The sequence below is a fragment of the Centrocercus urophasianus genome, unplaced genomic scaffold (genome assembly GCF_019232065.1).
Source record: "Centrocercus urophasianus isolate 14NV4802_14NV808 unplaced genomic scaffold, USGS_Curo_1.0 seq_2, whole genome shotgun sequence".
In the NCBI taxonomy this organism is placed as follows: Eukaryota; Metazoa; Chordata; class Aves; order Galliformes; family Phasianidae; genus Centrocercus; species Centrocercus urophasianus.
This window is the reverse complement of record NW_024884755.1, coordinates 16438874-16464490: the sequence shown is the minus strand read 5'-3', so window position 1 is coordinate 16464490 and position 25617 is coordinate 16438874. Positions and strand designations below refer to the sequence as shown.

The following is a 25617-nucleotide window of genomic DNA, read 5'->3' as shown; positions in this document are numbered from 1 at the left end:
TGTTGGTGCGTGGGGGACCTTTCCCCCCCCCCTGCCTTTTCTCCCCCCCCCCCCCCCCCCCCTCGCGCTGAGCGGTTTAGGAGGGCTGAGTTGTGCCCCAGAGAGTGAAAGAGATGGGGCTGCCACCTGCCTGCAGGCAGCGGTGTGACGCTTGGGGACACTGGCGGTGGCCGTAATGCTGCACCCGGGGGTTCGTAGCGTCGCGGTGTTGCTCGAGTGGCATCGTGCGTCTCCTGCACACGCCCATCCCTCCTGCGTGTGCCCTGCGCGTGGCTGTGCCACCGCCGTGCTGACAGTCCCGGCCATGCCCTCCCACCTCACTTGGTCTTTGAGGTGGGCTGGGGACCCTGGTGGGATGACCAGAGCCCCCCATTGGGGTGACCGGAGCCCGCTGCTGTCTCACTCTGCGGTTGACGTGAGTCAGCAGCGCACTGAGCCCTGATGCTGGCCCTGCTCCTCGCCAGGAGACAGCCGGTGAGCCCGAGCGGAGCGGTACGGAGACGACATGCAGACGGGGGCCAGAGGGGATTGCTGCGGCAGGGACCGGCACCCCGGTGGGTGGGGGCTCCGGCGGAGGGAGCAGGGATGGGATGATGGAGGGGGGGACGTGCTCTGGATGGTGGTTACCCACCCTGAGGATGAGGTTGGGGAAAAGGAACGTGCATGGCAATTCCTGGCCAAAGAGCAGGGTGGGGATCTGGTTTCCCAGATGGAGGGTAGGTGGTGATAGTGATGGGTGTCCTGTCCTACCTTGCAGGGCTGGGACATGGTGTTGGGACAGTTGCATGGGCATCGTACTGCTTCCTTGTCAAATGCCATTGTAATTTCTCTTTCCCTCTGCTGGTTTGCCTTTGGGCAGCGGGATTTCTATCCCCTGCCCACCACAGTGTCAGCTGCCTGGGGAAAGGAGGTGATGCCCTGTCCCCTGTGAGCCTGTTCCTGTACCATCTCACCCACCATCTCACCTGGTGGCAGGGCCCAGTGGTGTGTAGCTGGCTTCAGCTGTGACACCAAGTGGACCAGGAGCCACAGTGCCCGGTGCTGCCCTCCCCCCTTCCCCCCACCCCCCCACACACAGGGTCTCTTGCCCTGCTCGGTGCCAGCTCAGCCCCGGCTGTCCCTGAAGAGGGGCTTCCCAGGCACAGATCGTGCTGCCTCTGCCCAGCCCCGCCAGCTCTTCCCAGGAGACAAAACGCCACTTGTCTGGGCTCCGGTCTCTGAACAGGCTGTGCTTTTGTCTCGCCGACACAAAGGGGCTGTGAGGGGCGGGGGGCTGCCGGCTGCGGGGAATGGGGCTGATGGGGCCCATGGCAGCTGCCCCAGGAAGCATCGCCTGTCCTGCAGGGGGCACAGGGCTGGGGAGCTGCTGCCCCTTCCACCGGAGGGGCACCCAGAGTGGTGGCATCAGGGCCACAGAAGGGAGCTGCCTTTGCTGCCCCAGCCCTGCACCTACACAGCAGGTGCCGGTTCTGCAGAGCTGGGCAAAGAGGCACTGGCCCCAGAGCGAACAGCAGGGACCCCCATCCCTGGGACAGTTGAGGAGACCACCGACGCCACCACAGAGGAACAGGGTGGCATCCCCATTCCCACTGCCAGCCTGCTGCAGGTCACCGAACGGAGACGTGAGTGCACACCCGCTGCCTTCCCCTGTGTCCCCTCTTGCCCCTATGGTCCCTGCCCGCCCCGAGCCAGTCACTGTTATCTCCCCTCCCCACCTCCCCACCCCTTGTCCCTGCCTGGATCACTACCCAGCCCTCTCAGATCCCATGGGGCCCCCAGCTCAGCACCAGGGGCTCTGTCTGGCAGCTGCCCACCCGCAGTCCTGCTCCCCACAGAGCCACTGAGCAGCGTGTCCTCGCTGGAGGTGCACTTTGACCTGCTGGACCTCACAGAGCTGACCGACATGTCGGACCAGGAGCTGGCCGAGGTCTTCGCCGATTCTGACGAGGAGAACGTGGCCAGCGAGTCGCCTAGCGGTGAGTGAACGTCCGCCTGCACCCCGCTCCTCTGCTGTAGCCAGGAGGCACGGGCTGAGCTGACTGTCCCCATAGGGCTGCACCCGCAGGCTATGCCACGGGCAGGGTACCTGCGCTCCCCCTCCTGGACCCGTGCACGCGAGCATGGCCGGGAGAAGAAGCACCTCAGCGACTCAGAGCTGCAACCAGGCACCCTGGACACCTTCCTGGCAGTGGAGCAGCCTCAGCAGGAGTAGGAGCTGCCCCGGCTGGTGGGGACAGACACGGGGGCACGCAGAGATGTGTGCTTTGCCTTGTCCCCAGCTCCTTCTGACCACGTTCCCCACTCCCTGCCCCAGGAAAAGCCGTGCAGGACAAAGGACTCGCTATGGGACATGTTGTGTGACCGGGCGCTGCGGGGTGGCAGCTTCAGACTGTGGGTACCAAGCAATGCCAAAGCTGGTGGCTCAGTGGGGAGGGGGAACTGGCCTCCTCAGCCCTGTAGCACAATGGGGGCTGCACTACCCGGCCCCCACCTCCTTTCCACCACGGTCCCAGCGTGGCAGGACCAGGAGCTGTGCAGTGTCTGCACTGTACGGCCCACCGCCATGTAGCAGTTGTGTGTACTGGTAAAACCAACCAACCCATGGCCACTGCTCTGCCCCGTGTCCATTGCTGCAGGGAAGGGGAGATGCAACCCCTGTATGGGGTGGGGGCTGCCAGGAGCAGCAGGTTACAGGGAGGGGGGATGTGGGGAGCCTCTGCACGAGCAGAACTGAGCATAGGGAAAGCTAGGAGGAGGGATGCAGGGGAGCTGGCACTGGGGCAGAGCCAGACCTCATCCATGAGGGCCCATCCCACTGCTTCCACAGTGCCCACCAAAGCTCCCTCAGCCCTTCTTCCAGGAGCAGCCCCAGGGCAGAATTGTGACTGCGGCGCTGTGCAAAGAGGCGACGCAGCTGCGACAGACCGGGCAAGTGTTGCAGGAGTGGTGTTGGGGGACAGCATGTGCAGTAGGGGCTCCCGCGAGCAGCACTGAGCAATTGCAAAAGCAGAGGCAGTGGCATGCCCCACCCCTGATGTAGTGTCACACACCAGCACTGCCCTTAAACCCCCCCTCAGCATCCCTCAGCCCCGGCCTTCAGTGTTCTAATGCGTCCCATAATGCAGCGGAGGAAGAAGAGATGCTTCCCCCCCCCGACCAGCAGCATCCAACCAGGCAGCGTTCACCCAGAGCACGTGGCTGCACGTGGTGGCTGCCGGCAGCCCCACCAGGGTAGGACGCCCCGGTTCTCCCCCAGACGCCATGCCCAGCCCTTTGGGAGCACGTGGAAACCTCAGCCCCATCCAGGCACCCTCGCCCTTCCTGGAAGAGCCCGTTCCTCCGGCTCTGCCAGCACGCTCGCCCACACAACGTGGCTGCAAAGTGCAGGACCCCCACCCAGCACAAGTCCTGGCCCCACGTGAGTGGCAGAAGTGAAGTTTGCAGGGCAGCCTCCGCGGCCATCTGTCCATCGCGGGGCCCCGGTGGCCGTGGAGACGGGCCCTCGCTTAGGGCTCTGCCTCGGCCACAGAGTCCTGGAAGAGGGACTGCTTGCGCAGGCTCAGCCGGGCACACTTGGGGCACGTGGTGGAGTTGTCGTAGTAGCAGTCCCTGCGGGGAAGGGATGCTCTGGGGAACGCTAGGAAGCACGAAGGTCCTGGAACCACCCGTCCCTCCCCCCCTGCAGCACCCAAAGGGATGTAGGTGGCTCCAGACAAGGCACCCACCATACCTGTGGAAGACGGCGGAGCAGTCAGTGCACACTGAGGTGTGGCTGTCAAAGGGGAAAAGCACATCGCCCTCCTTGCAAAGCTCACACACAAAGCCTTTTGCCTGGCAACGCTGGGGTGAGAAAAAACAGATGAGCCCCTGGTACCTGGGTGCTGACAAGGACCTCCAGGTCTTCGCCAGTGCCCTCCTTACGGCTCCAGTCCAGATCTCAGCCCAGGTTGCCCTGCAGCACCGCCCCACTCACCTCGCAGTCCAGCTTGATGTGCTTGGCGAAGAGGGTGTGGATCTCAGTTAGGGAGCAGCTCAGGCGCCCAGCCTCGATGTCAATGAGGTCCTGCAGTGAGTACATCTCGTCGTTCTCTACAAAGTGCTGTCGGTCCTGCAGCTGCACGGGCAGGCAGATGTCACTGCTGTGCCCACATACCCAGGGCCTCCCCCCTGCCCGCCACCGGGCCTGACCTGCAGCAGCAGCCGTGCCTCCATTGCCTCCTTGCAGGTGATGAAGTATGGCTTCATAAGCAGGATGTCCTGGCGCAGCTTCTGTGGGGGCGCCGGGGCCGGGGATGCGATGGGAGTGGGGAGAGAGACAGGGAGAAGGTGGTGGCAGGGTCAGGATGGAGACAGGGACGGGGATGAGAGGTGTTTTGTGGGAACGGGACAGGATAAGGGTGGGCATCGGGTGAGGACGGCGCCAGGACAAGGCTGGGTCAGTCCCAGCCCTGCAGTTCAGGCACCCTCCCAGCTTATCCTTCATGTTGCCACTACCCCGTGTCACCCTCCCACCCGCAGCCACACCACGCTCACCCGGATCTCCACCAGCTCCTCCACGTAGTTGAAGAGCAGAGGGTTGATCTCTCGCAGCTTCAGCACAGGCCGTGACACCATCAGCGCCAGGTACCGCATGCTGCAGCGGGACACCTGCACATACACTGCTGTCACACTGCATGCAGGGCCAGCGGGGCCTCGCAGGACACAGCTTGAGCCCTCTACCCCTGGCCCAACGGACTTGGCTCTGAGAGACCCCACAGCCAGAGGCACAGCCTTGCAAGTGTCTTCCAGCCAGCGACACAGTCCCCAGGGACCCCTGCCTGCGGACACAGCCTCCCAAGTGATCCCTGAGTCCCCTGTGCCCCCCACCAGCACCGCAGGCACCTTGCGGGGCTCGAAGTCCCAGTTGTGGATGGCGCGGGCGGGGACGACAGCCAGGTCATTCCAGTGACAGCTGCTGCAGTAGTAGAGGCCGGTGTAGTCGCACTGTCGGGCCTCGCTGGGCACCCCTCCTGCAGTGAGGCACACATCGCTACCAGCACCCACACTGCCACCACCACCCCGAAAACATCCCCCAGCCCCAGCCTCCAGCTTCCCCCAGCCCCACACGCCTCCCAGATTCCCCCACAGCCACAGCCCTCGGTGCCTTACTGAGGGCGATGGGGGCCCGGCACTCGGCACAGCGGTAGTCCTGGCTGTCCAGCCCGCTCTCAGGGCAGATGCTGAGCTGGTACTCGGCCTGGTGGCTCACCTTGGACCTGACGCAGGGCTTGGTGACCAGGGGCAGGCACTTGCTGTGGCACCGATAGTAGCACCCTGTGGGCAGGTGGTTGTCAGCTCAGGGCTGCGGGGGGACTGCAGGGGGGTGTCAGTGCCCCCAACCCACCTGTACAGGTATACCAGGTCTGGATGAGGCCCCAGATGATGGTGCTGCACTTGTCACACATCTGCTTGACGCTCTTGCTCTTCTCCTTGTAGAATCGGTGCTCCAGCACCACACGGATGTTGGGCTCCTCTTCATCAGGGTCCTATGGGAGGGGGGAGGTGTCAACACAGCCCTCTGGTGCCCTCTGGACCCTCAGAGTCCTCCCAGGACCCTCACCTCCCTCCCAAGACATTCAGAGCCCCATTCCCTCAGGGTCTTCCCTTGAAACATCAGAACAACCCCAGGACTCTCAGATCCCTTCCCTAAGATCCTTGTCCCTGTCCTCCTGGACCCCCAGCTCCCTGCCCCCAAAACCCCCTCTCAACCCTCACAGTCCCCTCCATGACCTTCAGAGATATGCCAGGATGCTCAGATCCACACTCTTGCACTCCCACCCTCCACCCCAGGTCCCTCAGCCTCCTCAGGCCCTCCCTCAGACCCTCCTCAGGACCCTCAGGGTCCTGACCTTCAGAACCCCTCCCTGGACCCTCGGTACCCTTCCCCACCACTTATCCCTCTCCAGAACACCCCCCAGCATCCTTAGGGCTCCCCGCAGGTCCTTCAGAGCCCTTCCCAAGGACACTCATCCCACCCAGGACCCCCGCAGGATCTTCAGACCCCCCCCCCCGTGACCCTCGGCGTTCACCCCGCCTTCAGAGCTGCCCCGGGACCCCCGCAGCCCCACCTGCAGCTCCTGCAGTTTGAGGCGGAGGTGGATGAGCCGCACCACCGCGTCCTTCTGCCGCTCCGAGTGTTCGGGCAGCGCCAGGATGGCGCGGCGGCACTCCTCGATGGCGCGGCGCAGCTGCTGCACGTCGGGCGCCAGGATGAGACCCTGCGGCGGGGGCGACCGGGAGGAGGACGGGAGGAAGGTGAACCGCAGCCCCCGGCGGCGCCGCCGCAGCCCCCGGCCCTACCGCCCCCACTCACCACGGGCCGAGAGAAGTGGTCCTCCGCCAGGCCCAGGTCCATGGGCCGCTCCGAGCCCTCCCCGTCTCCCTGGCCCGGTTCGTGCCGCTGGGCCGCATCCAGCGGGGGAGCACCGGGAGGCAGCGGATCGTCCTCTCCAGCCCCGCCGCCACCACCACCACCACCGGGAGGCTCCGGGCCCTTGTTGAAGGGGTTGAGGTGCGCCTGCCGGAACCGCGCCAGCCTCTCGTCGTACGCCATCGCCCTGCGGGACGCGGCACCGGCACCCCGCGGCACCGCCCGCACCGGCACCGGCACCGGGGCGCCAGGGGGCGGGGACAGCGCCGAGCCACGCCCACCGCTCGGCCCGCCTCTCCCTCTAGCGCCCCCTGTCGGCCGGCGGAGCGCACAGCGCTGGGTGGGGCTGCGGACGGCCTCGGGTCCCATGGATCCCGTGCCCCCCCCACCTCGCAGCCCATTGTCTGCGCAGCACCGCCGTCCTGCAGCCCCCGCCGCACGCCCAGAGGAAGGTGGGCCTCACCAGCCCCAAAAAGAGACTAGGGGAGACGCTTTAGCACCGAAGAAGGAGCAGGGAATCTCCCATAGAAAGAGTGGGAACCCCGTATTGCTCAGGCTCTGTGTGTTGGGGTGCCCCTGGCTCCCTTAGAGCCTAAGATGGCCCTACATGGTTCCAGGGACACTGTTGGGCCCGTGCAGAGTGCTTGGGGCAGGAGACAGGGACAGAGCGCACGTGGAAGGGGGCACAGCGCAGCCTGGGGGGGCTTTGCAGCAGTGCATGGGGTGGCACTCAGCATTACATGAGCAGAATTTGGGCATGGCCCCAGTGGGATCTCATGGTCCCCAGTTTCCCTTCCATTATGGGTTTAAAAGGAAATATTACACCCTCCTCCCGCTGCCCCTTTACTCACTTTCCCCGTATGAGCCCCCTCCCCCCCATACCAGAAACCAGAGCCAGGAGTAACCGGACAGCCATAAATTTATTGAGTATTCAAAAAAAATATGAGACACAAACAGTAAAAAACAAAAAAAGGGGAAAAGGGGAGGCCATAGGGAGGGGGCACAGGAGGGGTTGAGCTAACATGGGGCTGAGGGGAGCAGACACCAAGGGGCGAGGCCAGGGCCCCCCCAAAGCAGCGAGTGCGGGGCCGTCACTTGGCACCCTGTGCCTCCGACTCCTCCTCATCATCCTCGTACATCTCGCCCTCCTCCTCGGCCGTGGCATCCTGGTACTGCTGGTACTCTGACACCAGGTCGTTCATGTTGCTCTCCGCCTCGGTGAACTCCATCTCGTCCATTCCCTCCCCCGTGTACCAATGCAGGAAGGCCTTGCGGCGGAACATGGCGGTGAACTGCTCCGAGATGCGCTTGAAGAGCTCCTGGATGGCCGTGCTGTTGCCGATGAAGGTAGAGGACATCTTGAGGCCGCGGGGTGGGATGTCACACACTGCAACTTTGACGTTGTTGGGGATCCACTCCACGAAGTAGGAGCTGTTCTTGCTCTGGATGGCCAGCATCTGCTCGTCCACCTCCTTCATGGACATGCGGCCGCGGAAGACGGTGGCCACGGTGAGGTAGCGGCCGTGGCGCGGGTCGCAGGCGGCCATCATGTTCTTGGCATCAAACATCTGCTGTGTGAGCTCAGGGACGGTGAGGGCACGGTACTGCTGGCTGCCACGTGCTGTCAGCGGGGCGAAGCCAGGCATGAAGAAGTGAAGGCGTGGGAAGGGCACCATGTTGACAGCCAGCTTGCGCAGGTCAGCATTGAGCTGCCCGGGGAAGCGCAGCGAGGTGGTGACGCCGCTCATGGTGGCCGAGACGAGGTGGTTGAGGTCTCCATAGGTTGGGGTGGCCAACTTGAGTGTGCGGAAGCAGATGTCGTACAGCGCCTCGTTGTCGATGCAGTAGGTCTCATCTGTGTTCTCCACCAGTTGATGGATGGAGAGCGTGGCGTTGTAGGGCTCCACCACCGTATCCGACACCTTGGGGGACGGCACCACGCTGAAAGTGTTCATGATGCGGTCGGGGTACTCCTCACGCACCTTGCTGATCAGCAGCGTGCCCATGCCTGAGCCCGTGCCCCCACCCAGGGAATGGGTCAGCTGGAAGCCCTGCAGGCAGTCGCAGTTCTCACACTCCTTCCGCACCACGTCCAGCACCGAGTCCACCAGCTCGGCCCCCTCCGTGTAGTGCCCCTTGGCCCAGTTGTTGCCGGCCCCGCTCTGACCTGGGGATGGGGACACACAAAGGGTGCATTGGGCGGAGGGCACGGTGCCAGGATTTGGGGTTGGGTTGGAGCCGCGAGGATGAGCCCGCAGGCAGCCCCAGGGGTGTCCCCTCCCGGTGTGGGGTGCGGCCACCTACCGAAAATGAAGTTGTCGGGGCGGAAGAGGTGCCCGAAGGCACCCGAGCGCACGCTGTCCATCGTGCCCGGCTCCAGATCCACCAGGATGGCGCGAGGCACGTACTTGTGAGCTGCAGAGAGACCGCATGGCGTGCCAGAGGGAACAGGCACCACCCAACACCGCCACGGGGAAGGGGGTGCACATCCGTGCCCCAAAACACAGGGACCTCTGAGGCTGGGTCCTTGCACTGTGTCCTCTCCTCCTCTAAACAAAGGAGTTCCCATTGGGTTCAGTGGCAATTTCCACTTCCCCCTTCTCACCCCCCCAAACTACAGAGTCCCGTGGGGTCGGTCCATTCATTTTGTGTCCCCCCATCCCCCTCAAAAAAGAAAACAACAATAAAAAACCAAACACCTCTAACGAGCTTCATGGGATCTATTCATGTACCACAGAGCTCAGTGCATTGACGCTTCCCTCCCTTTCGTCCCCACAGCATAGGATCCCCATGGGGCTGGGTGCATTCCCCCCTGCTCTCAAAACCATCGGTTCCCATAGGACTGAGGGCAGGCGTCTGTCCCAGCGTGGACTGTGGCCACGGGAGGGAGTGTGGGGACAGGAGGTGGTGGGGTCCATGCGGAGGGGGGGTGTGCCACTTACAGGAGGCCTCATTGTAATAGACGCTGATTCGCTCCAGCTGCAGGTCCGAGTCGCCCACGTAGTTGCCGCTGGGGTCTATGCCATGCTCATCGCTGATCACCTCCCAGAACTGGGGGGGTGGGGGGGAGAGGGCGGGGGCACGGGGGCCGCAATTCCGGGGGGGCGGTGCCCCCCCCCCCCCCCTCCCCGGACCCCCGCGCCGGTAAAGCCGCAACCCAAGGCCGGGATAGGAGGAGGGGAGGATGGGGGGGCAGCCGCACCCGGGTTCCCCACCCCAGGCTGGGTGTGAATCCCGCACCGGGCGGGGGGGCGCAGCGAGTCCCGCATCCCGGGGGGGCGCAGCCCCACCCCGCAGCCGCAGCTCCGTCCTCAGGGCGGGCGCTGTCCGCGGTGCTGAAGGGCGACGGCGGCGCCGGAACCCGCGGGCGGCGGCGGCGGCGGACAAAGGAGCGGGGCGGGGCCCTTTGTCCTCCCGGTGCGGCGGGGACGGAGGCGATGCGGGGGGGGGAGAGGGGGCCTTTGTCCGCCCCGCCGTTACCTTGGCGCCGATCTGGTTGCCGCATTGCCCCGCTTGGATGTGGACGATCTCCCTCATGGTGCGGCCGGACCGGAGCGGGTCTGAAGCGGAGCGGCACCGAGAGCGGAGCGGCACCGGGAGCGCGGGGGGCGGTTCCGCCGCCGCCGCCGCCTTTATAGCCGCCCCGCGCCGCACCGGGCCGGGCGCTGACGTCACCGTCGCTCCGCCGCCAATCATCGGCCTCCGCCGCAGCGCTGCAACTGCCCCTGCGGCACCGGCGCCGCCGCCGCCCCGCCCAGCCCCGCCCGTCCCGACCCGACCCGGTCCGGTCCGATTCGCTCCTGCCGGGTTCGACTCCGCTGCACTGCGTGGCCCCGGCAGCGGCCCGAGCCGACCCGGCGGCACCGCGCTGCTGGAGCATCCCCGGGGACACGGGCACGGCCAGGGGGACACACGGAGAGGGGAGGGGGACGCGAGGTGGGGGAGGGGTGCCTGCAGCCATTGTGGGGGAGGGGAGGGGACCCGCCCACTCGGACACGCGTGCGGGACCCCGCATCGGGGCTTGGGTGCCGGCACGGCGATGGGGTGTCCCCCGGACCCGCCCGAGCATCGCTTAGGGTGGGATCACGATCCGCTTCGTGTCCCGGGGAAAAAGGAGCCAACGCCCACCGGGGGCTGTGCGCGGGGGGGCCGTACCGGGGGAGGGCGCGGTGTCCCGGAGTCCCGCGGACCGCAGCGTGCGCTGCCGTAGAACAAAGGCGATGGCATTCGCCAAAGGAGCCGCCTTTGTCCCCAGGTGGTCGCGCTCCGCAGCCCCCACCCCCCGGTGTAGCCCCTCGGGGGCCGCCGGATTCCCCCATGGCGGTAGTGCCTGAACCGGTGCTTGCATTGCTGCTGTCGGGCAGCGATCTGTCTGCAAGTGAATGTGGGGCACAGGCTGGTGAGAAACGTCCAGGTGCCGGTGCTCAGCGCTGCCCCGCACCCAGCACCCACGGCCACGCGTGGTGCCAGGCACACATCACTGCAAAGAGGCTTTATTTGGGAGTGTGAGGTCAGGCAGCCCAACCCCGGCTGCATTGGGCCACCCAGGGGAAACCCAATGGTGCGTCCATCTGTCCATCCACCCGTCAGTCCGTCCATCCATCCATCCATCCATCCATCCATCCTCCTGTCTGTGCCGTCGCTTACCAGGAGCACAGCACCACCTCCCGCAGCGTCCGCCGGAGCTCCTGGCTCCGGAAGGCGTAGATCAGGGGATCAACCACTGAATTGCAGATGATGAGGATGAGGAAGAGGTTGAAATAGCTGAAGAAGCAGGTGCAGAAGGGGTTGGTGGGGCAGGTGACGATGAGGATGAGGTGGAAGAAGAAGGGCCCCCAGCAGATGAAGAAGACTCCCAGCAGGATGGTGAGCGTGACGGCTCCCTTCAGACTGCTGGTGCGGTAGATGGTGGGCTGCTTCTGCTGGCTGGAGATGTTGCGCACGTGATGGCGAGCCAGCGTGAACATGTGAATGTAGAGCACCAGCATGAGGACCAGCATGAAGAGGAAGAAGCTGATGAGGCAGAGCAGGATGGCGTTGTTGCGGTAGTAGGTGATGAAGACGGTGCTGGAGACGGTGCTGGCCAGCCAGACACTGGCCATGGTGACCACGGCGCGCTGCAGCGTCATGATGCTGTGGTAGCGCAGTGCATAGAAGATGGTGATGTAGCGGTCCACGGCGATGACCCCCAGGAAGGAGAGGGAGGACACGACGGAGCTGCAGATGAGCATGTCGATGACGTTGTCCATGTGGCGGACGATGCTGGCGCGGATCACCAGCACGCCGTGCTCCATCAGCAGCATGAAGAGCGTCTCAGCCAGGTTGCTGACGCTCACCAGCATGTCGGAGACGGCCAGGCAGCAGATGAAGTAGTACATGGGAGAGTGCAGATTCCTGTTCTTGAGGATGGCGGCCACCACCAGCAGGTTCTCCACCAGGCTCACCAGCCCCAGTGTCAGGAAGAGTTCATTGGGGATGTCCAGCCCCTGGCACCAGGCGCCGCCGGCCCCAGCTGTGGCGTTGCTCTGATTGCCTTCACTGGCGTTCCAGGGCTCGCGCAGCAGGCGCAGGGGGGCCAGCGTCGACATGGCCCCGGCCTCAGCCCCAGGGACCCCCTGGCTGGGGGCCGTGGCCCTGAGCACAACCGCAGCGCCCGCAAAGCCGCTGTGCTCCCAATCAGCCCCACCAGCGCTCACACAGTGCCCGACCACGAGGCAGAAGGGATGTGGGCACCTCTGTGCCCCAGACACAAGGATGGGGAAGGAGTCCCCCACCCAGGAGCCCACTGGGCAGCAGCGCAGGGACTCTGCTGTCTCAGCCGCCTCCCCACCAGCACTGCCTGGCGTATCCGGAGCTCAGTGATGGTGATGGGGAAGAAAGGGCCCTTTCTCTGTCCTAATTTAAAGCTGGCTCCCTCGGCTCCTCCTCCTGAGAAGGGTGGGCACGCACATGACGGCCTGTGCCCGGGTAGCTGGGGGCTGAGCCGTGTTGGGGCACTGCACAACGGGGTCTCTGTGTGCCTTGGGGTCCCGCATGCCCCGGGGCTGGGCATGCCATCTGGGGGCCGTGCAACACAGCGGGGTTTCCCTGAACCCTTTGGGAACCCGGTGCGCTGGGGCTGTGCACATTGGAGATCCCACACACCATGGGGTTTAGCATGCCCTGGGGACCCCACAACAAGGGCAGCGTGAGGGGGCAGAGCCCATATGCGGCCACAGCCACGTTCCCCCAAGTGTCCCTGGGAGGGTGCCGTGCTGTGGGCTGCGATGCACCCCCTGGGGATTGTCAAAGGAGCAATTGAGTGCGGTCCCGTGTTGTGGCCGTTTGCGGTCTCTCGCGCAGCACGGTGCCCCTGGGAGTTTGGGCGGGCTGGGGATGCGGGACCCATCTGACCATCATGTGCCTTCGGCTCACGGTTGATGCCTGGAGCTGCTCAGCTACCAAAGAGCCATTCAGGGCTCCATCCACTGGCTGTTTCCACCGGATGCTTCCACCCCACTCTCGTGGGGGCCGGGGCCTCCCTAGGGCTCAGAGTTGCTCCTGGCCCCACATGGATGAAGGCAGCTGTGTGCAGGCTGGGTGCTCTGTGCCAGGCATGGCTTTACACCCCGCAAATGAGAGCGGCACGCAGAGTTGAGGCCAGCTCAAAAGAGCACACATCTCCACTGCCACGCTGGGAGCGGTGAGGCCATGGTTGGAAGCTGCAGCACAGGGATGTCCTCAAACGTGCAAGCACGATGCCTGGCCCTGATCTCCAGCACAGCTCATAGGGCCAGGCGCCCACAGCCAAATGCTGGCGGCACAGCCCAGCTGGATGGAGCAGCCCTGCTCGGCGCCATCCACCTGGGCAGACGGCGTCCCCAGAGCCTCCCGTTCCCCCCAGGCAGGACCAGCCCAGGCCGAGGGGGAAACGTGAGCAGGAGGAATCCAGCCTAGCAGACATCAGCTTCCCCACCTGGCTCAGTAGCAAATTTCAGCTTTATCAGCCAGGGGTTTGGGGACAGAGCTGCAAAACGTCGAGTCTGCAGCTCCCAACAGCATGAGCGTGGATGGGTCTTGGCTCCCACATGGATGAAGGAGGGCAGAATGGAGCCAGCCCCAGCTGGGGAGCTCAGCTGCAGCACAGGGGGGGAGTGGTTGTTCCGGGCAGCGCAGCCTGGCTCAGCATTAGAGCCTCATACACCGTTACACAGCAGAAATGGAAAAGCTTTGTGAGCAGGAACGATGAGCTAAGGGCTTTAATGCAGCTGACCTCATTCTGGGCGCTGCACCACACTGCACCCTGCTTGAAGGTGGCAAAACAAGGGAAGGGAGAGGAAAGCAAAAAGAGGGGAGGGGTATCCTTTCTGTTTCAAGCACCATCAGAGGCTGCAGCACAACTCGGGCTACTCCCCCCACCACACAGCAACAGAGCTGCTCCGTGCAGCCTGCTCCATCCCTGCCCCCGCACTCAGCAGCAGGGAGGAGAAAAGGAGCCTTCACCCGAAGGAGGCACAAAGGACAGGAGGAGCACAAGGAAGAGATCTCCCATGATTAAGCACAGGACACAGCTCAGGAGAGCAGCTGGGGGAATCAGGCAACAAATGCATCTGTAAGGGGCCAGAAGGGGCCTAAGCTGCCAAGGGACAGCTGCTGTAATTAGCTCTCCCATTTTAAGACAGTGCTCAGCCTCTGCTGCAGCCTCTCCTGGCCGCAGCCTCTTCCCCCAAACGACAGCCAGCCCCTCTGCTTTGTAGGACTTTATTGGAGCGCGGGGGGGCGGGGTGCAATCACCCAGGGTTAGGGGCAGGCGTGAGCTCTCAGCTCAGTCCCAGTCCCCATCTCCTTCAGGATTGTCATCTCGGGGGGGTTCCTGGAACTGGATGTTGGCCAGCATGTCCCGCATGGCCGCCATGAGCCGGTTCACCCCCTGGTTCAGGTCCTGCCCTGCTCCCGCCTCTTCGTCTCCGTCGTGCCTGATGTCACCCTGCAACAGAGAGGAGCTGCAGGGCCCAGGCTCGGAGCTGGCTGCAGCAGGCAGACACAGACAATGCCACATGCCAAAAAGCATCAGGCTGCTCTGCAACCTGACGTTTACACACTGCATATGCCAAGAGCCACTCCCTTTGCAGAAACCCTGTGCAGTAAAAACTTCTGCGGACTGAAAGCAAAAACATGCTCTGATTTGCCAGGCAGCTGCTTTGTTGTTTGCTACATACCTGCAAGTTAAAATTTGGCAACAGTGATCGGAAGAAAAGAGATAAAGTGCTTTCATTGGATGGATGATTCGTTCTGAAAGACAGAAATCACACACCACACTTAAAGGGAAGCTTCTACTCCACCTGACTGTGCTTGTTTGGGCCAAGACAGGGCAGAGGAGCTGGTGAGAACCACGCCATCTCACAACGCACAGCCCCTTCCGTGAGCCAGCTGGGCTCCCCCCCTACCTCCCTTTGGGAATTCATAGGGGTTTCTTATCCAGGCTTCATTTACTACAAACCACATCAGTTAAGAAGCAACCCAAGCTCTTCAGCAGCCTTTGCCTCCACAGCTGTGACTAGCTGCTGTCTGACAGCCACCAGCAGCCCCAGGCAGAAGCAGCAGGACCAGTCCTGCCTGTACGCTCTGCCTGTCGGCAAGCACCACCAGCCAGGGCCGCTCTTCCTCCCAGGTGGAGGAGGACAGCAGCACAGAGCACCTGTGTGCAGCCCAGCCCGAGGCTGAGGGCATCGTCACTGGGAGGAGAGCTGTGCCAGCAGGCCCAAGGTGAGCGTACCTTTCTGGTCTCGTGTAGGAGATGATGGAGTCTAAAGGAGGAAGGGGGTCAAACCCCATCACAGGCTGCGATGTCACCTCCTGCAGAGAGGAAGAAGAGAGGGGAGGTGAAGGCTGTGCATCTCCAGGCACAGAGACAGTCGGACCAGCTGGGCAGGCCTCGGTCTTGGGGAAATCATCAGCCACAGCCCAGCCTGCCCACACAACACTGTGTGCTCATCCCAAGGACACCCTGGAAGCTGGGCACACTGGGTGGAAGCTTCGAGGTCATGCGGATGTTTCCTTCTGGTGGCTCTGGCCTGAGATGCGCCCAACGTCTGCACGTGTAGCAGGGTCTGCAATGCCACCACGCTGCACACAGCAGTGCTACCTGTGCCCTATCAGGGCCCCTCACCAGAGGCAGAGCTGCCGTGGCCTCCTTCATCTCTGACAGGATGACATGCCGGTAGATATTCCTGGGTGCACTCTGGTACCGCATTTTCCTCCTAAAGCAGGGAGGGGGGGACAGCAGTTAGCAAGGAGCACAGCTCAGTACAACCAGCATTTCATTTCTGCTTCTCTACGTGCAGCCTCAGCTCCACGCCTGGCTCTGCTGTCACTCGCAGAATCAGACAGAGCTGGCTGAAGGCAAAGCCAAAGTCACTTGGCAGCTGCTGACCTTCAAATGGAAGAGCAGAACAGCTCACTCTCACCGGCCTCCTTACGCTGCAAGTCAGCAGAGCAAACTAATGCCACCTTCCTCAACTTCTCAGAGCTTGAAAACATTTTTAGCTGCTCTGAGCAAACCCCAGCATCACTGCTGCCCAACAGAGAGCTCCTCCCTTGTCTGAAGAGCCCCCGGCCTGATGTGTCCCTGTTTGTCAGCACTGAGGTCCAGCAACAGAGCTGGTCACCTCTGCCTGCCGCACTCACTTGCGCTCAGACTCCTCCACCAGCGGGTCCCTGGCATCCACCATGCGTAAGACCTCGTGGACGTTCGTCTCCAGCCAAGCCATGACAGCAGGGTCCTTCCACAGGGAGTGAGTCCTTCCCACGTAGAGGGACGTCAACTGGTTCAAGGCAGGAGGCTGGCTGAGGAGACAGGCGTTATTCAGCGCACTCTCCTCTTGCCTGCAGCTCTCTGTGCTCCCTGGAAAGGGCTCGTTGTCTCCACGCTGTGCTTCGGTGTGAGAACATGCAGGGAGGAATCGCAGGCTCCCAGCCCTGCTGCCTACATCTACCTTCACCAGTTTTTCTGCCTCTTCCTATTTCTGGGATAGACACAGCCACGAAATGAAAGTTACTCTGCCTTTACCTCAGGGGGAGACCGTTCACGTGTTTGGGAGGACCACATGTCAGGGAAACCCAGACTCACAGGAGACAGTTTGCCCTGAAAGCATGCACACATCGTTCCAACTACACGCACCAACAGGCTGCAGGATGAACTTCTGACCCAGCCACACTAAGGTGAAGCAGGTCTATGAGAGTTATCTGATAGCCTTTATGGGAATCCATTATAAATGCATCTAAGAGCCTCTCAGAAAAGTAAGTATTCTCTGCAGCTTTTAAACTCCATTAGCTGCCTGAGCAAGCAAAAGCCCCGCAACCAGCAAAATCGATTCCTTCTCTTCACTGAGAACATCTCCAAGCCTTACCTTATCTGAGCATTCAGCCCAAAAAAGGAATGGGAGGCGACCCTGGCATCAGGCTGCACACTGCAGTGGTCCAACAGCGGCATAAGAACTGCAGGAGAAAGTCACACAGCTCGTGTTCAGCAGAAGTGCCATGGGAGCAGGCAGACACCACTGCCAGGGCTGCAGAAACAGTCCCACCCCTGGGGCAGCTTTGCAGCTGGAAGATACGCTGTGTTTTAGCCTCTGGATGACGGAAACAGAGCCAGAGTAAATAAACAAGAACACTTTTTCTTTTTTTTTCTGCCAGTTAAATAAGGTGCAACTTTATGCACTTAGTGTTGCTAGCCTTTGAAATTAAATAAGGGTTTTATGTCAGTCACCATGACATACTGTACAAAAAAGACTGTTTCAACCAACACAAACTAAAGCTCTGTTCAAAAGCTGTTTATTCTGGGCTCTAAAGACACATCCTCCCTGCCATTCTGTGCCCCTCCGGGCTTGGAGAGGCATGTGTCTTTCTTCAGGGACAGCAGGGATAAAAGCAAGAGCGATGGACAACCATAGAGAGAACATCTAAAGCACAACAGTGCCTAAGAGAGAAAGTCAAGAGAGACCCACTGTCTATTCTGGGCACCCTCAGGGTACAAAGTTTTCCTGCTCTAAGAATTCAGTTCTCACTCTCCACCAGCTTGCACGCCCATGACTCTCTCCACTAAAGGGGCATCAGCCGCTCAGAGAGGAGGGTGAGCAGCAGGGAGAACAGCTGCTGACCTCTTCCCAGCGCATGGAGGACTCTTGGTGCGTGTGCCCAGCCTGACCCCATTGCTTTCTCACTGCCCTTCCCACAGAGCTGGGCAGGATGAACCCCGGCGATGGGTTTCTGCCAGTGGGCCGAGCAGCATCACCCTTCTGAGTCAGGGCTCCTGTCACACATGGACAGAGGCCAACATCATTTGCAACCAGCAGGCAAAACGCTGCTCCTGCATTTGACTGCCTGGAATCCAGCGTTCGTTCTCACATACGAAGAAAGTGGCAAAGCCTGCGGGGATGGACTTACCGGTGGGGACAGACTTACCGCTTGGGAACATGATCAGCGCCTGCTGGATGAGCCGGGCAGCCCTCTCCCGAGCTTGGCTCAGCTCCAGCTCCGAGTGCTCCTCCTGCTGGCTCAGGAAGAAATACGCCAGTGGCACCGAGAAGGCAAAATTGGGGAGCTGGGACAAATTCCGGTGACTCTGCAGGATCAGAGGGAGAGAATTACCGAGAAATGATGCTATGCAGTAATCTCAGAACGGCTTCCCAGCTACTGGCTTGGTGCCCCCACGTCTGAGTAAGCAATCTTCAATTTATACAATTGATTGTAAGATACCAGGATTACAACAGAAACTAACACTGACACGACAGCCTTCGTGGTTGTTCCAATGACCTCCAGCTGACAGCCTGCCCACAAGACAGCCCCCAAAGGGGTAAGGGCTTACAGAAGTGCTCTTCAGCCCCAGAGCAAGCTGTCCCCTAGCCCTGCCTCGATCTTCACAAGGCTGTTGGCAACTCACCTCCCACTCCTGGAACATGCGTGTCAGGAAGGCGTATTCTCTGGCTCGGAGGGACAGGAAATCGATCAGCAGCAGCACACACAGGGGGTCACTCTCAGGATCAAGGCTTCAGAGGGAAGCAAGCACAACAAGAATCAAAAAGTAAGCGTCACAAAAGCTGAAGCGCCTGCCCCAATTTCTGAGTCAAATGAGACTTCCCCACTAGCACTCAGAGTCATTTCATAACTCAGCAAGTGCAGATAATGGGGATACAAACGTCCCTGCACAGCTGGGAGGACAGCGATGTCTCATCCACACTGTGCCCTACAAAGAGGAGACAGGCCTGCCACAGCACCAGATGGGAGGAAGGCTGAAGCCACTGTTGTGCAGCAGCTTTGCAGAGACTGCAGGCTCTGCTGTAATTACAAGCCAGGCCCAGAGCTTGGTAACCAAAAGTAAGGGACTGCGAGGCTCTGTATTATTAAGCCTCCATCCAAACAACCACCTATCTCAGCAGTACAGATAAGAGCACAAGCTCAAAACTAACCTGTGGGACTACATCCTTAAGGAGTGACAAGCCCTCACTGAGGCTGGGGACAGTATTACAGCTCCATCTGCTCTGTCCAGCCTGGGCAGATGAGGGCCAAGTGTGTTGCTCAAAGCATATTTCCTCACGAGCACCACAGCTCCTGGCTCTGGCTGCAGGGATGGGGCACAGCAGGGCCACCTACCTCAGAATCAGCTTGCAGAACTCCAGGGCTGTCCGGGGACAGCCCCTCTTCTCCAGGAACATCAGGTGTTTGAACAGAGCCAAGAAGAAAGCCCTGTGTGGAAAACAGGTTTTAGAAGCCTGATTTGAGAGAAGCAGCGTTTTTCATTCAAGAACAGGGACTAAAAATGAACCCAAATCAATCTTTTTTTTTTTTCCTTCTTCAAATTTTGATATCTTCGTGAAAGCATTGGGACCACAAACCCATAGCTGGTTCTGCATCTGATCCCCTTGTGCATGCACACCCACACCCCAGAGCCAGCTACTGAGGACAACAGAAACAAGGCAATCTCTGAAGTCTGCCTGCTATGGCTCTGCATGGTCACACCTCTGCTGCTGTCCCTGCACTGCGCAGGGATGGTGACACAGCACATGAGACATGCATGGGGGGAGATGAACACTGAACTCGGGTGAGATTCAGATCACAGCACTGAGGTCGCAGGCAGCACGGTCTGTCAGCCAGCGGGTGCTGGAAACCTGAGCAATCTCCAGGTAGAGCAATTTGGGAGAGATTACTTAGGTCAGCTGACTGGAAAATTCCCAGAATAAAGTCACCTTCCTCTGCAGCTGCAGAACTATCAGTGTTACATAAACAACCAGGCCTTGAGGAGTGCAAGTGCCAGGAACAGTGGCTGAGCAGACAGCACAGGAGTGACCAAACACAGACCTCAACACACCACGAGGAGTTTTAGGACAAAAGTAAGTGCTGCTTCAGGCTAATGGGTACTAATTGTACATCAGGGATGTGACAGGGAGGAACAGCTAATGCTCCAATACGAAATCCCCTGGGAAAGAAGATGCTTGGCAGAAAAAGCCTCAGCCTGTCTCAGTGCAAGTGACCCGGCAGCACAAGAGCTGCTGGCAGCCTTCTCTCAGGCACTGCCTGCTCCTGCCTCACCAAGGGAGGCTGCTTTTGACTGCAGAGAGGCAAATTCTATTCCGACACAAAGGGACATTTGAGGTCCCTTGAAGCTGCCAGCACCACAGCACGGATGACACAGCAGGGGTGGTGAATCTGGGTGTGTGTGCCCAAAGCAGGCCGTGGGGATGATGCCACGGGTGCCCTCAGGCTGGTACAGAGGCAGGTGGCTGCCTACCTGTTCTCCGGCCGCCGGTAGTCCAACCTGCAGCTCCCACTGGTGAGACTGAAGACAGGGTGGAAGGCGCACTCCAGGCTGTACAGCGCCCGCTCTGCAGACAGCACAGACACCATCAGGACACACCAGCAGCCCTGCATAGCACGCTAACCCAGCGCTGACAACACGGGGCTCAGCATGGCCAAGAAGACACTGCTGAGTGAGATGAGCCACAGGCGAGGAGATAAGCTTGTTCACACCTCAGCAAAGTGCAAAGCAACTTCATGGTCCCAGCAGATAGCAATGCAATCAAATCCTCCTCCTTTCTGCAGGCATTAGATCAAACTGTCGTTGTGCAAAGTAACTCTTCTGGAGGGGACCTGGGATTGAGGCTACTACAGCTGCCTCCTCCACAACTGTTTTCACATGTAGAAGCCAAAGATCCCGTCCTCACTTAATCTCTGGCCCCTCCTATCATGCTAAAAAGCACGTGTTCCTGTTACCAAACTGCTCACCTCTCTGCAGCACAGCAGTCTGAGGGACAGCTATCCCCCAGAATGCCTCCTACTCGCTTGCAATGCTTGAAGAAGCTGAGTCTGACACACAGTGTGCTGGTCACTGTGGCCTGGAGGGTCATGTACACTCCCCATGGGCAGGGTGGGCTTCTCAGACTATCCCTCACACTGCAGCATTTGGTAGCAGCTGCATCTGAGTCTCCTCCTGCAAAGGACTTCCTACAGGTGACACCACTCCATCATGTCCAGACAATCCTTTCATTCCTTTTAAAGGTGAAAGGCAACGTGCTTTGTCACAGACAAGCATGTCCAGCTCTACTCATAAGCCTCCAGCAAAAGTCAGAAGTCTGAAAGGCAGCATGAGGCCGAGTGCTCAGGGCCAGACTCACAAAGAGAGCCAAACCCTTCTGGTTTGCTGCTCCTTTGCTGAAAACAAAACAAAACGCCTTTGATGGCTAATTCATAGCAACCATTCAGCTGTGACTTCTAGGAAGGACTTGCTCAGTGCTGTGTGCACGTGTCTACAGAGCTAAGTCACAGCAGTGCCTCTTCCTTCCTTCCTCTCCCTTTCCATGCTGTACCTGCAGCAAAAGCCTGTCCCCAGCAGCACAGAATCACAGGGGTTGGAAGGGACCTCCAGAGATCATCGAGCCCAACCCCCCTGCCAAAGCAGGTTCCCTACACCAGAATGCTGTGCTGCCAAGTACTCTGGCCAGTGATTTCCTTAGTAAGCTTTCATCAACTCCAGCTAGCCCCAGAGGGAAGGTTCCCTTTGCTGCTCCCTAGCCCACAGAGTGGGTTACACTGCAGGGAATCGCTGCAGCCTCACAACCTCTGCCAGCATCCACTCCACACCTCCACTCTCACCTACGAGGTCACGGGCCATCTCCTGATCCTCTTGCATCCGGCAGACATCACTGAGCTGCAGAAGGGAGTCCACGTGGTACGGGTTCATCTGAAGCAGCAGCTACACAAGAACATGAGCTCGATCAGGAGGTGGCACCAATCACCAATCTGCACTTTGCCTGCAAGGCGAGCTCTGTGAGACTGGCATGAAGACGAATGCCCTGACACAGCACATGAGAGGAAGGGGCTGCTCTCGCCCCTGGGTCTGAACCTCAGGGCATATCCCACTCAGCATCGTCCCAGACAACAAAGCTATTCTGGCACAAAGGCCATGCCAGGCCACTGATCATCTCTGCTGTCCTCCAAATAATGCCCAACTCCACTGTGTCCTTTCGAAGGTGGAGGGCCCAGAACTGCACACACTATTCAGGATAGCAGAAGGCACTGTTGCGTTTTTGTTTCATTCCCTAACCCTTCTTAAAGAAGCCTGAATATTTTATCAGGCTTTTGCTTCTTCTGGGCACTGAGGACATTTTCATGCACCTATCACAACCCCAGAATCTGGCTCCTGAGTGGACAGGAAAAAAGGATTTCCAGGCTGCTGAATGCAGGCCTAAGTATCATCATGCTTCAGAGAACTCTTCATTCACTACTTATATTATAAACGGGCTACAGAGGCTCAGGAAGTTGTACATCTGCAGGGTGGCAGCCAACATTCCCAACTACATTAAAAGCTTTTGCATTCTAGGCTGACCAGCTCAGTGCCTTTGCCTTGGTGCCTTCTGTATGATGTTTCACCTCTCCCTGCCCTCTTTAAGTTCCTTTCCAGTCCCTCATTTTGGAAGGTGTGGAGCACCTGAGGTCATAACAATAAAGGAAAATGCTTTTATTCCACCACAACTTGACCAACAAGACTCATTTAATCCATCAGGCAAGAGCAGAAGAGCGTTCACTGAGCAGGGCTCCCAGAAAAACATGTTTTGCATGCTGAAACCACAGCAGCAAGGCAGACAGACGCTCTGGCTACACACACTGTGGCTGTCACAGGTACATTGGCTGGGGCTCTGAAGCACTTTGAGCATCAGCAAATCCTGGACTGTTAGGTTTTCCCATAACAGAAAAATGAGGCTAGAGCTGTAGAGCTGTCTTCAAATGCAGTCAGGCCATTCAACAAAGATAAAGACCAAAATGCATGGTGGAAAATCTGCCCTGCTCTGCACGGCGTGTGAAAGCACATCTGAACTGGCTGGATAGAATTTCCTTGCAACTTCCAAGGTGAACCCTTCAGCCTAGTTAGCAAGAAGAACTGATGAGCTCTAGAGAGCACTGGCTGAAAGCAGAGGGTGGGAAACCAGAAGGAACTACACTCTGGCCTCTTTAAGGGCCTTTTGTCTTTAGGAGACAGTGGCCTCTTTAAGAAATGTCTCTGGGGCATGTTTCCACACTCACGTGGCCAGAGTTTTCAGAGCAAAAATACTTCAGTTATGGTTCAGCAGGGTCCAGAGCAATTTCTCTGTTGCTTATCATCGCAATCCACAAACGTTACCATACACTTTAATGAGCTTGAACATGCATGAAGAGCTTTCAACAAAAGAACTGTTTTGCTGCAATACCAGGAAAACACTTTTTTCCCAACCATGCAAGAATTTATAAATAGAATAACTGTTGGTTTAGAGTCCCATTTAAAGATGCATTTGTATAACATTTTTACTTTCCCAGCTGAAGAGTCCAGACAAGGGAGCTTTATTCCCATTCCTTCAGCAAAACAGCCAGTTGCTGAAGGCTCCTCTGCCAGAGGACCACCTGGCATCCTCCAGCAGTGCCACAAGGGTGGGCCACCAGGGATGGGGCCTTCTTTGCACCACTTTGGCCCCCCTGTCTCAGTTACAAGGCAAACGCTGCCTCGCAGCGCTACAGGCCACTGGTGCTCAGAATGTGAGAGCAATTTCACAACGTACCACGATGTTGTTGGGGTCCATGGACTCCACAGCATCCAGAAACTTGAACTGCACTTGCTGGTACTCGCGGTGGTGCTCGAATGTGAAATACTGCACGCCCCTCCTGGTCTCCACCAGCTGCATGGCAATACCTAGAGAGCACACAGATGTGGGCACTGCTGATGCCAACCTGTGAGCACAAGCAGCTGAAACTCCTCTGCTTTCTTCTAATATAGAAAGCTTGTGGGCATTGCAGGCTCTACAACCACATGTGTTTTCAGAAACTCCCACAAGATTTCATTACTTCCTTCCACAAGCCAACCTCTGAAACCCACTTGAGAAGCCCAGACAGCTTGCTCTCCCTGTGGATGTTTTCTCACAGTTGTGTAAGACTACTGCAAGAAGGGAAGCACACATCACCTGCTACCTCCAGTAAAGGGTGGGGGGGGGAAAAGTCAAATGCTAAGACAGAATGCAAAGACTCCTCCTTGGTGAGAAAGCAAGTATTCTCTAGCATTAGCTGAGGAGCAGTTCCCTGTTCACATCAGGCAGTGCAGAAGCCAGGACCTGGCAGCTGATGGAAGCAGCTCCAGTTTCTGTGCACTGAGGCTCCAGGAAAGCACGACTGGCAGGAGCAGCCACATGGATGTGGGACCATCAGCCAGAGGCGTTCTGAAGCAACACTGAAAGCCTCACCTGTTTTGCTGTAGCGTGGCCAGGTGTTCTTGGGAGCTGTCAGCCACGTGCTGCGGACATACTGGCGCTGCCTTTGCCTCGGCCTGAAGAAATAAACATGACAGGTCACATTTTCCCTTCACTAACAGAATGCAGAGATCTAAAATCAGCCAGAAAAAGGATGATTCAGGGAAAAGGATCCAATTCATTCCCCAGCTGCAGCCCTGCCACATGGAGCTTTTGCCCAGAGCTTTAACATGCTTGCCTTTGAGACACAACATACCTTCGCACTCCGGCTCTTCCTTGCTTTACCATTGCTCTTTGGGCTTGTCAGTGTCTCAAGCATTTCAATGGCTTCTTTCCCTTGTTTTTACTCCTGCCAAGTTCTCAGCTGCCTCTTGCTTCAAAAAGCTTCCCAAGCCCAATTAAGAGAGCCCCATATCCCTCTGACTCATATCCTCCCAGCAGGGCCTTCAAGCATTGACTGATGCGGTTTAAGATGTACTCAGAAGTGCAACTGATGGACTGGTTCAGAGCAAGAGGAATTCAGAAATCAAGGCAATTCTAAGGAAGTCACATCTCCTTAGTCAGGGACTGGTTCTTTTTCCTTGAGTGCTAGATGCCACCTTTTGATTTAATCTCTCCTTGAAAGAGTTTAATTCACCTACAGACCCTCTCACAGCTTCCCTTTCCACCATCACCATCCTGAGCCTACCTTTCTTATGTGCACATTTACCAACCAGCCCCTGAAACCAAGGATTTTCTGAATACCATCAATGATAGAGCAGTGGATAACTCACAGAAATCTTACACTACACAGCAGTTGATACCTGGGCATACGTGAGCAACTTCAGGAGACTACCTGGAAAGTACTCAGGGTCCACCTAAGACAGAGACTTTGGAATACTAACAGGAAACAAACGTTGGAACAAGACTAAGAACCTAGCAGACTATCAGTCTGAACAAGAAGATTTTATAAGGGCATTTGACAGTAGATGGGAGAGGGAAAAAACATAAACATCAAAAGAAAAAGGAACTACTAGCTAAAGTCCAAAGGAACCTTACACCTTCCTCACACACAGCCAAAAGATTTTCTTCTGATCCAAAATCAGACTACTAAATAAGACTCCTTGAACATATTGGGGTGCCCTGGGCTCCTGGCACAGGTGTAGCACCAAGGACTCAGTAAGCAATGCCAAGGCAAGGACAGACACAGCAACTCAAACTTCAGAAGTGTTTAACATCACATTTTGGACTAACCTCTGATCACCAAGAACAGCACGAGCCCCAAAGTATCTCTTCAACTCGTTCTCTGGATTCAAGTTCCTGAGAATGTTGAAACAAGAAAGAAAAGTTAAACAGACAAAAATCTTGCAATCTTTTCCTTTTGAACAAAGCCAGGCGTATTGTACCATAACCATTCCTGGCCAAGCTTCTGAACTGCCACAGACACACACACAGACACACACACAGACACACACACAGACACAC

General features: G+C 58.7%; 4 protein-coding genes across 5 annotated transcripts in view; 1 reads left to right on the top strand and 3 right to left on the bottom strand.

Moving 5' to 3' along the window:
• Window positions 1-2624, top strand: part of DBNDD1 (dysbindin domain containing 1) — a 3025-nt gene extending 401 nt beyond the window's left edge. The window contains exons 2-5 of one of the 2 annotated variants that reach the window (XM_042821799.1): window positions 465-554; window positions 1476-1622; window positions 1836-1976; window positions 2052-2624. In XM_042821799.1, coding sequence (XP_042677733.1) covers window positions 506-554; window positions 1476-1622; window positions 1836-1976; window positions 2052-2212 — 498 coding nt within the window. In that variant the 5' untranslated portion in view covers window positions 465-505 and the 3' untranslated portion in view covers window positions 2213-2624. Of the gene's footprint in view, window positions 1-464; window positions 555-1457; window positions 1623-1835; window positions 1977-2051 lie in introns of both variants that reach the window. The other variant, XM_042821798.1, reaches the window with a different exon arrangement.
• DEF8 (differentially expressed in FDCP 8 homolog) lies at window positions 1737-6595 on the bottom strand. Its single transcript, XM_042821797.1, has 10 exons — window positions 6353-6595; window positions 6108-6257; window positions 5384-5525; window positions 5149-5313; window positions 4882-5009; window positions 4534-4647; window positions 4189-4269; window positions 3974-4114; window positions 3731-3840; window positions 1737-3609 (listed from the first exon to the last, which is right to left on the bottom strand). Exons 1-10 carry the CDS (start codon window positions 6590-6592, stop codon window positions 3507-3509), a joined length of 1374 nt encoding a protein of 457 aa, XP_042677731.1. The 5' UTR covers window positions 6593-6595; the 3' UTR covers window positions 1737-3506.
• A 725-nt stretch (window positions 6596-7320) lies between these two features.
• On the bottom strand, window positions 7321-11997 carry TUBB3 (tubulin beta 3 class III). Its single transcript, XM_042821772.1, has 5 exons — window positions 11057-11997; window positions 9890-10280; window positions 9352-9460; window positions 8714-8824; window positions 7321-8576 (listed from the first exon to the last, which is right to left on the bottom strand). Exons 1-5 carry the CDS (start codon window positions 11995-11997, stop codon window positions 7501-7503), a joined length of 2628 nt encoding a protein of 875 aa, XP_042677706.1. The 3' UTR covers window positions 7321-7500.
• Window positions 11998-14135: 2138 nt separating this feature from the next.
• The window catches only part of TCF25 (transcription factor 25), a 17568-nt gene continuing 6086 nt past the window's right edge, over window positions 14136-25617 (bottom strand). Inside the window, exons 5-18 of the mRNA XM_042821549.1 lie at window positions 25387-25452; window positions 24148-24230; window positions 23473-23603; window positions 21536-21635; window positions 20175-20268; window positions 19040-19132; window positions 18330-18435; window positions 17852-18011; window positions 16798-16885; window positions 16076-16234; window positions 15558-15648; window positions 15165-15244; window positions 14608-14680; window positions 14136-14375 (exon numbers count right to left, since the gene is read on the bottom strand). Coding sequence (XP_042677483.1) covers window positions 14214-14375; window positions 14608-14680; window positions 15165-15244; window positions 15558-15648; window positions 16076-16234; window positions 16798-16885; window positions 17852-18011; window positions 18330-18435; window positions 19040-19132; window positions 20175-20268; window positions 21536-21635; window positions 23473-23603; window positions 24148-24230; window positions 25387-25452 — 1486 coding nt within the window. The 3' untranslated portion in view covers window positions 14136-14213. The remainder of the gene's footprint in view (window positions 14376-14607; window positions 14681-15164; window positions 15245-15557; window positions 15649-16075; window positions 16235-16797; window positions 16886-17851; window positions 18012-18329; window positions 18436-19039; window positions 19133-20174; window positions 20269-21535; window positions 21636-23472; window positions 23604-24147; window positions 24231-25386; window positions 25453-25617) is intronic.

What these genes read in the sequence shown, in the direction of transcription:
- DEF8 (XM_042821797.1), bottom strand. Translation starts at nt 6,592, where the DNA reads ATGGCGTACGACGAGAGGCTGGCGCGGTTCCGGCAGGCGCACCTCAAC. An exon ending in TCAAACTGCAGGAGCTGCAG is followed by an intron (nt 5,526 to 6,107) that starts GTGGGGCTGCGG and finishes CCCCTCCCATAG; the next exon opens with GACCCTGATGAAGAGGAGCC. An exon ending in AGGAGCTGGTGGAGATCCGG is followed by an intron (nt 4,270 to 4,533) that starts GTGAGCGTGGTG and finishes GCGCCCCCACAG; the next exon opens with AAGCTGCGCCAGGACATCCT.
- TUBB3 (XM_042821772.1), bottom strand. Translation starts at nt 11,997, where the DNA reads ATGTCGACGCTGGCCCCCCTGCGCCTGCTGCGCGAGCCCTGGAACGCC. An exon ending in GAGGTGGTGCTGTGCTCCTG is followed by an intron (nt 10,281 to 11,056) that starts GTAAGCGACGGC and finishes GGGATGCTCCAG; the next exon opens with CAGCGCGGTGCCGCCGGGTC. An exon ending in GCAACCAGATCGGCGCCAAG is followed by an intron (nt 9,461 to 9,889) that starts GTAACGGCGGGG and finishes CCACCCCCCCAG; the next exon opens with TTCTGGGAGGTGATCAGCGA.